At 40.6% G+C, this 12,171-nt stretch overlaps 3 protein-coding genes across 3 annotated transcripts in view; 2 read left to right on the forward strand and 1 right to left on the reverse strand.

The window, feature by feature from the left end:
- The first annotated feature begins 53 nt into the window (after positions 1-53).
- LOC134183515 (sideroflexin-2-like) lies at positions 54-5,024 on the forward strand. The gene is made up of 10 exons (XM_062651078.1): positions 54-215; positions 1,044-1,140; positions 1,354-1,427; positions 1,491-1,589; positions 3,899-3,974; positions 4,079-4,164; positions 4,220-4,280; positions 4,355-4,421; positions 4,484-4,583; positions 4,646-5,024. Exons 1-10 carry the CDS (start codon positions 61-63, stop codon positions 4,791-4,793), a joined length of 963 nt encoding a protein of 320 aa, XP_062507062.1. The 5' UTR covers positions 54-60; the 3' UTR covers positions 4,794-5,024.
- A 547-nt stretch (positions 5,025-5,571) lies between these two features.
- On the forward strand, positions 5,572-7,644 carry LOC134191463 (uncharacterized). The gene is made up of 3 exons (XM_062660080.1): positions 5,572-5,799; positions 5,884-6,294; positions 7,154-7,644. The coding sequence occupies exons 1-3, from the start codon at positions 5,607-5,609 to the stop codon at positions 7,408-7,410; spliced, it is 861 nt and encodes a 286-aa protein (XP_062516064.1). The 5' UTR covers positions 5,572-5,606; the 3' UTR covers positions 7,411-7,644.
- Positions 7,645-9,308: 1,664 nt separating this feature from the next.
- Positions 9,309-12,171, reverse strand: part of LOC134197451 (exocyst complex component 4-like) — a 15,861-nt gene continuing 12,998 nt past the window's right edge. Inside the window, exons 22-28 of the mRNA XM_062666785.1 lie at positions 11,870-11,977; positions 11,710-11,810; positions 11,498-11,612; positions 11,311-11,429; positions 10,810-10,905; positions 10,631-10,742; positions 9,309-9,725 (exon numbers count right to left, since the gene is read on the reverse strand). Coding sequence (XP_062522769.1) covers positions 9,567-9,725; positions 10,631-10,742; positions 10,810-10,905; positions 11,311-11,429; positions 11,498-11,612; positions 11,710-11,810; positions 11,870-11,977 — 810 coding nt within the window. The 3' untranslated portion in view covers positions 9,309-9,566. The remainder of the gene's footprint in view (positions 9,726-10,630; positions 10,743-10,809; positions 10,906-11,310; positions 11,430-11,497; positions 11,613-11,709; positions 11,811-11,869; positions 11,978-12,171) is intronic.

Here is a 12,171-nt window from a genome sequence, read left to right on the forward strand (position 1 = left end):
TTTGAGTACTTTGTGAGCGCAATTGCGCACGTGCACAGATCCGGGAACAACGAACTCACAATGAGCGGCGATCGCTTGGATTTGGAAAGGCCACGTTACAAGCAAGATCACTTTAGTGGACGATTTTGGCATTTTTTTGACATGGCGAATCCTCTCAATATCTTTGCAACCAATGCAGAGCTCCAAAGTGCTGTCGAACTGCTACAACAATACAAGTAGGTAGACAGAAAATAGAAACGAACTTGCAATAGGCTAATACGTTGGAAAATAGATAAACGTAAGGATTCTAGATCTAACTGGTGTGTGTGTGTGTGTGTGTGTGTGTGTGTGTGTGTGTGTGTGTGTGTGTGTGTGTGTGTGTGTGTGTCTGTGTGTCTGTGTCTGTGTCTGTGTCTGTGTCTGTGTCTGTGTCTGTGTCTGTGTCACAGTGTGTGTGTGTGTGTGTGTGTGTGTGTGTGTGTGTGTGTGTGTGTGTGTGTGTGTGTGTGTGTGTGTGTGTCATAGTAGTGTGTGTGTGTGTGTGTGTGTGTGTGTGTGTGTGTGTGTGTGTGTGTCACAGTGTGTGTCACAGTGTGTGGTGTGTGTGTGTGTGTGTGTGTGTATGTGTGTGTGTGTGTGTGTCACAGTGTGCATGGACATGCCAAAATGTAGCATGCAGTACAACATCAGGGAGTGTTAATTTATTTGCATAGATTTATGGGGATTGATCTTCCAGTTATGTTTTTGCAGACATTATTGTTTCATAGAATCTTTATCAATTTAATTTGATTGGGTTTTGGACTTTTAATAGTGTTAGTTATTTAGTTATGTTGTTCTAGTATTATGCTTAAATAGAATGAGATATAGACCATGCATGCTTGGTCTAGTGATGTACACAGGTGTACACTTTAGGCTTTTGCTCTATATACTATTTAATTAGTAAATAATTAGTAAATATTATTTGTAATAGTGTACAATGGTATATACAGGCTTACAGCACATGTATTTTGACTGAGCATATTTTACATTACAATTTGCTTTCTAACATATTGATGCCGATGTAGATCTGGACAAGAGCCTAGAGAGACAACTGACAGTCAAGTGTGGCATGCACAGAAATTGTATAATTCTGCATTTCATCCAGACACGGGAGAGAAACAGGTGACAAATTAGTGACTATATGTAAGGGCAATAGTTATTTAGTATGACTTTTGGAAGCACTGTGTTTACTTCATTCATGAGGAGATTGTAGTGCTTTGGTTTAGTGTTTAGAAAGTTGATCGTGTGTGTGCTTGTGTGTGTGTGTGTGTGTGTGTGTGTGTGTGTGTGTGTGTGTGTGTGTGTGCTTGACAGTTAACTTGAAGTTATATTTAGACTCTAATAGGAAGAATGTCATTCCAAGTTCCGGGTGGACTGATCCTTGTTGGAGGAATGCTTGCCTTCTATAAGTAAATACACATGTATTTATTATGTCACTAATTACACCAGTCAGCTATTGTTTATGTCTTTAGATCAAACGTACAGGTTGTGATGTGGCAGTTTTTCAATCAGTCATTTAATGCTGTTGTCAATTACACAAACAGAAATGCAAATTCTCCAATTACAAAGAAGTATGTTTATATATGATAATAACAATAATATAAGAGATAATAATAATAATAATAATAACAAACCAGACTGATCTGGTTGAGCACGACATAATAAAGACTGTGAGACCAGGCACAAGACCTTGAGCATGGCTTGGGTGGACTACCAGAAAGCCTATGACAGCGTGCCACACAGTTCGTTGCTTCAATGTCTTCAGATGCAAAAGATCAGTCCTTTCTTGTGCAGGTTCCTGTCACGTGTGATGAAGAGTTGGAGGACATCAATTGTGCTTTCTTGCGGGAACAGTGCGATCAAGACAAGGCTTATGCAAATCAGGAGGGGTATTTTCCAAGTTGACTCACTTTCTCCACTTCTCTTCTGTATGGCTTTCAATCCTCTCAGTAAGGTGTTGAACAGAACCGGTTACGGCTACCGGATGACCACTGAGCATGGTGAGACTGCCAAACGTCGGCTCATCAGTCATCTACTTACATGGATGATCTGAAGCTGTATGGCAGAAACCATGATCAGTTGGATGGGTTGTTGCACACAGTGTGTATCTTCTCTGATGACATCCAGATGAAGTTTGGTCTGGACAAATGTGCTGTTGCACACTTTGTCAACGGCAGACTATCTGGACACAACTCTGGAGTGACAATAGGAAAAACGGACACCATCAACTGTCTGGAACCGGGTCAAGTCTACAAGTACTTGGGTGTAGATGAGAGTAACGGTATTCAGCACAGCATAATGCGGGGGAAACACCGTCGTGAGTACTTCCGCAGAGTGAAGGTGGTTCTCCGGACTGAGTTGTATGGTCGGAACAAGATTCTAGCCATCAATGGGTTTGCATTACCGGTTCTCACTTACAGTTTTGACGTCATTCATTGGGGTGCACGGACCTGCAGTAGCTCAATCAACGGACCAGAAAGCTCTTCTCTATGCACGTTGTCCACCATCCTTCTGCAGACGTTGACCGACTGTACGCTCCTTGCAGTGATGGGGTAGGGGGTTACAACAGATTGAGTCAACATATCAATCTTGTATTGTGAGGCTGAACTGTTACCTTGCTGACAGTTCTGATTCTTTCATACAGATGATACAGGAGTGTAACTCCGGAAAATCTTCACACTCGATCAAGCACATGGCTTGTCGCTTTACTGCACAGCTGCGGAGGAGTCTTGCTTCGGACGACAAGTCGCAGAGCTTACACAGGAATGCATCCATCTAGGTTGAAGGTGGCTTCCAGCAAGCGCCTGAAACAAATGCGAGACATTACCGTATGTGTTGTAGTTCTCTTTGTGTGTGGTCCTGGAGCGGGAAGCCTATGCACGGGCAGTATCGCCATCTCACTGAGCAACCGCCTGTGGACATGAAAGAGACGACGGATGGCTAAAGGCAGCAAATCTTCCTGCTGCAACTGAGGGATTGGTTGTTGCTGCTCAAGACCAAGCTCTTCGGACTCGGTACTATGAGTGCAAGATTCTACATCGTGATGTCAGTTCTACTTGCTGCATGTGCAGTGTAAGCCTGGAAACAGTCGACCACATTGTGGCAGGCTGTAGTGCTTTGGCACAGATGGACTACACTGATCGACACAATCAGGTGGCCTCCATCATTTACTGGGCTGGCTGTCTCCATTTTGGAGTTCCAGTGGAGAGCAGATGGTACCGGCATCATCCTGATAGGCTTGTGGAGACAGATGACATTACTATGATGTGGGATACCACCATCCTCACTGCCAAGAAGATCAAAGCCAATCGTCCAGACATCTGTCTCAGAAATAAGAAGACAAACACTTGTCTTCTTATTGATATCAGCTGTCCTGCTGATGGCTACATTGGCAAGAAACATGCTGAGTTGGCAAAGTGCAGCGACTTGCGAGTGGAGATAAGCTGCATGTGGCATTGTCGAGCACTGGTGGTTTCGGTGGTCTTGGGAGCTTTGGGCACAGTGCACGCAGGTATTGCACAGTGGCTGGACATTATTCCAGGTCATCACAATCTGCAGCACTTACAGAAAACAGTGCTTCTGGGATCTACTCGGATCCTTTGTAAAGTCTTGTCTTCTTTCTAGACAGCTGTGATGGTCTAAGTACTTCTGAAGCAGGGTTTGCTTCCGGTACTTGTAATAGACTTTACAAATCAGATCAACTGTCTGGTTGAGCATGACATAATAATAACATATTTGAATCATACTGAAGTCCATATACTCTCTTTCTCATCTCATTATGTATCTTGCAGGCACTATATTATTGTAGGCAATTAATTTGATAAGCAACAAAGAGTATCCTTATGTAACGTTTGACTTTACTAATTAAAATTGTGTATAGGCAAATGGCAGTGGCATATGCATCAGCTACTACGACAGCAACAATAACAGCTACTTTTCTTAATAGAATGACGAAGGTTCATTATTCTACAATCTAGATTCTTGGGTGTTGTAGTCATTTTCAATGTGCATTGTATGCTTTGTATGTGCATGCCACAGTAGTAATTGAGTGCATCTCTAGGCTGCTCCACCGATTCTTCAACGTTGGGTGCCATTTGCAGCTGTAGCTGCAGCCAACTGCGTTAACATTCCTTTCATGAGACAACAGTATGGCACTTGACTTTCACTGTTGTATGTAAGCGTGATTATGACTGCATGATAGAGAGTTGAAATCTGGTGTGACTGTTTCTGATGAGGAAGGCAATCCACTCGGACAATCAAAGGTTAATTACTAAACATGGCTACTGAAGTCATCATGCAAGATGCTAGGTAGACATCATATGTGTTGTTTGTTTAGAAAGCAGCTATGAAAGGAATTGCTCAAGTTTGTATCTCACGTATCTCAATGGCTGCATCAGCAATGAGTAGGCATCAGACTTTCATGCAACTATAACGATAGGGATTTCTTGTATGCAAAATTTTCTAGTTCCCATTCCTGTTATCATGCGGTTGCTAGAAAGGACGTCATCATTCAAACTTCGAACAAGGCAGTCATGGCTTCTGCAGACACTTCTAAGTGGAATCATGTAAGCTAATTAAGTATACCACAACAGTTTGCCATTGTAATTTAAGTATTTGTGCTTTCTAGTTTAGTGGTTGCTGTACCTATGGGCTGTTCATTGTTCCCACAGACGTGTTCAATGGCTCTAGACGACTTGGAAGCTGATCTTCAGGACTCGATTAGACGACAGTATGGATCAAGAATCACCAGAGTGTACTTCAACAAAGGATTGTAATGGTACGTAGGTATTAACAAAACAGGGTAGAAGACTCTATTATACATTGAATTGACAACTAGCTGAGTGATGACCAGTTAAAATGTCGGTTTCTTACTCAACTGATTTCCTGACACACCTATACTCTGTTACACCTACCTTGTCTAGGCTATGGTAAGCGGGATTTTTTTACTATATATGGCATACCTTTCCCATGCAGGATGACCACAGTGGCACTGTAAGTAAAAGTTAGGTACATCAATGAAGTTATTATGTACGTGTAATGCCTTATCAAAGTCAAACTTTCAATCGTTCATAAGAACACCAATAGCATCATAATAAAATCTAGCTACAATATAAAAGTTCCAGGCAACACAAGAGTACTCAGACTAATTTGCTGATATAATCTCTAAACCTATTGATGTCTAAACTTTACTGTGTACTACACACACACACACATTTAAAGTGTCTGCGAGGAGTCGACCGAGGACCACATCTACACACACACACACACACACACACACACACACACACACACACACACACACACACACACACACACACACACACACACACACCACCACCACCACCACCACCACCACCACCACCACCACCACCACCACACCATTTCCTTCCCTTGCAAAATCGAAACAAACAGATTGTGAAAGTAAACAAAGAATTCGATAAAAGTTGCATAACACGTGCAGTGTAACATAAGTCGGCTATCTTCAGTCAGTCCAGTACTAATAGATATCAAAAGGAGGGACGTACTAGTTCCTACACACCCTCGCCACTCCTTCCTCCATTCGCGTCACAATCTCGTATCCACTTCAGATGTCGGGGGATTATGAGAATACTGAACTTCCGCGTTGGTTATCGGTTTCTGTCGATATGACTGCAGCAGCCGTTACTCATGTCTTTCATCATCCTCTCTACACGCTCAAAACCCACATGCAAAACAAAAACTTCAGTTTTCTCAACTTCTTCAACTTGACCCGTCAACGTCATGTTAGATTCCTCTTTAGCGGTATGGAGTAATGTTTTAGTCATATCAGTTACTATTCAAGTTCTTCACTCTTCGATTTTGTTGACTGTTGGCTTTAATGCGTAGGCGTGGTTGTGCGTACCTTCTTTGTGATGCCGGAGAAAATGTTGAAGTTGCAGGCGTTCAAGATGTGTCTTCACGATCTGCAAAAGAAAGGATATAGCAATAAAGTGTCGTTGTTGTTGGCTGGGAGCGTGGGTGGGGCGGTTACCACCATAATCAATTGTCCATCAGAGTTGGTGATGGTACAGGCACAAGCTAATGATCGTCGTTTAAAAGACGTTCTTAAGGAAAAGAAAAAGTTGCATCGTTCCTATCTACGAGGCATCTATACTGGCTTTTGGCCTTCCGTGTCTAGAGACATCGCATTCAATGGTGCCTTCTTTCTTGTTCGTTACTGGGGAATTGAAAAGTACGAGACGTACTATAACTGCACGTGTAATGACAGCTCGAAATTCTGGATTGGCGCTGTGGCTGGTAAGAAATCGAAGTGCATGGAATGTATGTTGTACATGCATGTAGACAGACAGACAGTAACTCAGCCCTCACTATTTAACTGTGATGCCTTTTACTGATATTCATTGTATGGTAGTGTTGATGTTGAAAATAGAAGAAAGACATACAGACAGACAGACAGACAAACAGACATCAGACAGACAGAGACAGATATAGACACATTGACAAAACACTTTGGGTTTGATGTGATCGAGTTTGATGTATGTGTCATTGCATGGCATGCATGTCTATATGGTGTGAACACGTGATGCCATTGATCTACGGTACTGTACATGTACCATCAAACAAGAGATCGTTGCTTGTGCCAGAAAAATGCATTGAAGAATAAGAGTGATCATACTATAGCATGAAGTAACCATACATTGATCAACTGCTGTTCCATTTGCCCTTCAAAGGAAAGTTTGTCATGTGAAGTGTATTCGTACAGAAACTTGTCAGGTCAATTGTTTGAGCTGTGAACATGCATGTAAACTACGAAACCCAATAAAGAGAATGCAGCAGAATTGAAGCCATTCTATTAGCCTGCAATGTTGTAAATTAGTGTGTGTGTGTGTGTGTGTGTGTGTGTGTGTGTGCGTGTGTGTGTGTGTGTGTGCGTGTGTGTGTGTGTGTGTGTGTGTGTGTGTGTGTGTGTGTGCGCACGCGCACGTGTAATACCAGCCATTCCCTGGCATTATTACATCTGGTTGGTCTGAGGATCTAAATAACTCAAAATTCACCACAGACAAGAACTGTTAAGTATCTGTTTCGCTGTTTTAGTGCAGATCGAGACAGACAAAAGGAAATAGAGCAATCTCATGACTTATATTTGTTTGTGTAGGCTGTGTGGGTGGCACACTCGCTTGTCCTTTTGATGTTGCCAAGACTCGATCTCAAGCAAATGTAAACCAACCATTCTTTCTTAGGACAATGTATGACATCATTAAACATGAAGGAGCACATAAACTTTTTAGTGGTCTGTCTACACGTCTGATGATTCTTCCATCAATGATGTCTCTACTAGTGGTCGTACAAGAACGACTAGAGAGATGGTGCAGAGAGTTTTTCTCTCCTTACCTTCAACAACAGGTTCAATGAATCCTTTTACAAATGCCAATATTTGTATGTCAACCTATACATTGAAACAATCAGCTGTAAATACGGTGATTTTGCATACCGTATATAATTTCTCCTGTTAAAGTGGTAGTGGGTCTTCTTAACACATGGGCAATATTTACAACACGTCACGTGGTGTTATGGCATGATGATTGTCAGTCATTTGGTCCAAGGAGCTTCACCTTAACTACAAATCCTATATGGACCTGTCAGTATACCAATATGGGGTTGCATGGCTTTCCATGGTGAGGGCTACATGAGTATGAACTCACATCAATGAAAAACATCCCCAGCAATGGACAAATACACATGCAAACATGAAACATTTCAATTTCCACTACAACTTTTGTGTGAATGGTAGTTACCGTGTACCTGTGTGTAGTTTCAGTTACTGTATGTGGAATGGGGTATTAGCACATACCCTGCTGTTTCCTATCTATCTACATCATCTATCTGTGTCTCCACCTACCATAAGATCTTTGTATGTATGATGCCAGTGTTCCAATAGATAGCTTTCCATCTAGCTGTACTATGGGCTATGGAGATTCTTACACTTGCATCTTCACTGTATACCCATACCCCATAAGTAGATACCAAGGTTATTATTCATTCTTTGGGCACAGCCAAAAAAGCAAGCAAAATAAGCCAGTCACAGTGATTGTAGAGTCAAATTGAGTAAACAATAGGCTCCACTGTATCAACCACCAAATGTCAGTCAGTCTGTTTATACAACTTTCACATGCTATCAAACATAAAACGAAACACTCTTACCAAACCGTTTAGGTCTGAAATATGTAGGGCCAGTATGTACCTCAATATGTTAGCATCAGAACAACAAACAACCTGGGTTAACTGTTTGTTGCTCAACTTGATCCTGTCACCACAATAATACTGTCAAAAAATATCACAGAAGTAAAGACCACCCAACCATGTTTGCATGCTATCTGGTAACAGTACAAACACCATCAGGTACATTCATAGTCCACACCCAGTCAGTAAATCTTTTGTGTCTACATGTGCTCACTTAATTAATTGTACTAGAACTGCCATAGGTGTTGAAAACACCAACCTTCATGCCTATTATCACTTGATCAGATACAGAAATTTATCACAACACTTACACAAACATTTCCCACTGTGTTCTCAGCATAGGTATATAGACCACAACCATAGCAAATTTTAGTACTTCTTGCAGTAATCATGCAAAGCAATCAATGCACACTATTTGCATATAAGTAATACTGTGAGTAGACTCATATTTTTTGTAGACTCTTGTTTGCAACACAAAGTGACATCTTAGGAGTTACACACAATAATAATACACTACTCATTACATTGTGTGTTTAGCATTTGCATATATTCAATGTAGATTTAGTTCTGGCAGCCCACGCAACATACCTTAAAGTCGTTTCTCAAGTATAATACTGTCCAGTCAGATACTGTAAATGTCCAAAAAAGAGACCCAGTTGCTACTTCCTTTTTCTAATTTTAAGCTGCTTAGCATCCGAAAGACTGCCCTGGAGCTGTCGTTTAGGCAGAGGCCGTTAATGTTTGACTATGTATACGCTATACACTATGGAACACAACTACAACCTACACTACACAGACCAGCCGTCTTGGCCGGGAGGTGCCTGATCGTATAGGCGCTTATTCAGAGATTTTGGACTAACAGATTTGAGCAAGCACTTTCTTCACCATGTAACGACTTCAGGGGTTGTCAATGGGATGGACTCTTTCGGCCATTTACGGTAGTATACAACAGTGCCGCAAAAAACAAGCTTTGCTACGTACCATAACATACAACTCATATTACGAGCAACAAGCAGTACTCTCCACAACACACAAGCACATCACGTTGCACTAAGATCTAGTACCACGGTCTGTTGGTCATAACATAACTGATAAACATACTTACACCCAACCTCCTAGATACACGTCTTTTATGAGCTACAATTCTGACCCATACTCTTACCAATTTCCTCACTACATTCCACTGTGCTATTGCTGTAGACATCACTAAACCAAATCTCAACTTTCATGCTAACAACCTAAACTGCCAACTATCACACGTGCAACACCACATCGTCATTGAGGCATAAAAATCACTAAATTCTTACGTCATTCTATATTGTCATATATCATAGCAACTCGTGGAGAATTTCTCGAAGTTTGATCAGTCTTTCCTTAAGTTTCTGTTCGTTGAATCTTTGTTGACTTCGAGCAATCAGTCTCAAAGCATGTCCATACTCTGCTTCCTCAAACTGTGGGCCTTGCTCCACGACAACAGTCAACAGCTCCTAAAAACAGCATCAACAGAAAGAACGGTAAAGTATACTGTATAGCGGCCACTGAACAGGAACTCGGTTATTGATAGTCGTACCACACTTTCACTCTTACTGCTAAACTCTAGCAAAAGTCACAAAGAAAAATTGCAGTAAAGGCCGGAATCTACTCAAACCCCTCAATAGTTTGCCACAAAGTGTTGTTGCAAATAGCTCAATATTTTGCCACAAAAACTTAAGTATTTTACCTTTGGCCAGATTGATATTTATAGTAATAAAAAAGTTTTAAAAAATGTGAGGTAGTTCTCGTTGAGTGTTGTTCTAGTCAGAAGACTGTCTTGACTTGACAAAATCTTTGCTTTCTCAGTGAATGTGGCTTTGATAAATAACAATCACCACACGCCTGCTGTCTACTAAAGTAGCACCGTTATGGCTACCTTACTATCAATAAGTCTTTGATAGTTGTAGCTGATAGTTGTAGATGAATAAGTAGCATGGTTGTAATACAAATTTACATTCAGTAAACCATACATTACACTAAAGTATATGCATGTCATGTTTTCATGTGCAAATACTGAAGGCATTGCAACTCAGGATGAGAGTCAATTAATAGTATGCGTGTATTTAAAATCGGCAGCAAACATTTTCTGGTTTCACATCAAATATTTGCTCAAAATTCTGAAAGCAACTTCAGGCTGCTATAGCCATAGAATAACGGCTGCATAAAACTGTGAAGGCGTTGAACGTTAGAATGTACATCACTGATTCATAAACTTATAATTCAACTAAATTAAAAATTAAGTAAAAAATTAAAATTAAAAATTAAACATTAAAAATTAAAAATTAAAAATTAAATATTAAATATTACAAAAATAAAAATTTTTGGACCACATAAAACTTTCCATTAGTCTCATTCTGACCTCTCCACTGAGAAACAGCAACTCAAAGTATTGTCTTGCTCTATCGAGATCCACTTCTCTACTCATTGTGATGTTAGTCAAATTCTGCTGGAGTACAAATATATTACGACACCTACGGACACATAAACACATCATTGTTCCATCAAATTAGCCACATTACATGCCATTTAGCTTCATACATTCTCTTGATTCCATTCGCATTGATTTTCTGAAGATACGCAGTACTGGAAATGAGAATAGACGCTATCAAATAACCAATCCCTTCAAACAGATACCTACAACAAAATCAATAAAATTCAAGTTCAGAGAATAAATTTGTCTAATTAATGTGCTGGGTTTCAATTTCTGGTCCAGTCTGAGCCCACTAACAAAGCATATTAATTAAATGAATACAAGAACATCAGTCAGCTGTCTCTAGTGACAATTTTACACCAGCATAACAACAGTAGCACAAGCAATTGAATCACACATGCGTGCAACACACACACACACACACACACACACACACACACACACACACACACACACACACACACACACACACACACACACACACACATCGTGTTATCAACCACTCTGGTCATATGTCATAATATCTGTACTTACAATTTGTCAAAGGGTCACCCTTTCATGCAGTCACTCGTTTTCTATAAATTTGTCAAAACATTAAAACCTATTACTTGAATTTCAGTAGACTGAGTGCTTGTGACATCACGTCTTCTGTTGTCAAAAGATCTTGATTGAGAAACACAACGTTCTCATCCGGTTCCATAGAATCAGCATCACACACATAGCTTGACTAGACACACGCCCACACACACACTTTAAATACTAAAAAACTAATGACCAATCACTAGACCTTTCTACCTGTCTTGCTGCTGGTAATAAAAAGTACAAGCAGTGGCATCGAATCTCAAGATGCAACACCAACAACCCCATTTCAGACAAGCCAACAAGATCACGATGCAACTGCTGAACAGACCTACACACATCCAGACATCAATACAAAATATACAAATGCGTGAATGCATATCTAATGCAGCACACCCAACAGCAACACATACCACTCTTCAACTGACCTCAACAGATCTACAGGCACATCAAAATTATGCTTCAATTTTCCACCATCAACAGGAGCTATGCTCGTCAATACAGCCTGTAGCCGTTCACTTAGCCAGTCCTACATACACACACTGATCAACACATCAATGAACAACACCATTTACATCATCAACCCACCAGACTCTCCTGAAGATTCGCAATCACTCGTAATTCGTCAAGATCAAGAATAATAGCAGATTTTGACAGCTGTTGGTCACCCAAATTTCTGGTCAGCAAGTCACACTCCTACAAAAAAAACCTTTAAAGCCCTGGGCATATACAAAGAAAAGCTTTTTCCAGGTGTATACTAGGGCCTGGGCATTATTTTAGTCCCAAGTGTATACATAATCGCAAAAAAATGCTGCTATTTGGCCAGTCATCATCTACACACTCAAAGACAGAAATATCACAAATGCCTGCAATTAATCTTTTGAATGGTC

Source organism: Corticium candelabrum, chromosome 1, assembly GCF_963422355.1.
Source record: "Corticium candelabrum chromosome 1, ooCorCand1.1, whole genome shotgun sequence".
Classification (NCBI taxonomy): domain Eukaryota; kingdom Metazoa; phylum Porifera; class Homoscleromorpha; order Homosclerophorida; family Plakinidae; genus Corticium; species Corticium candelabrum.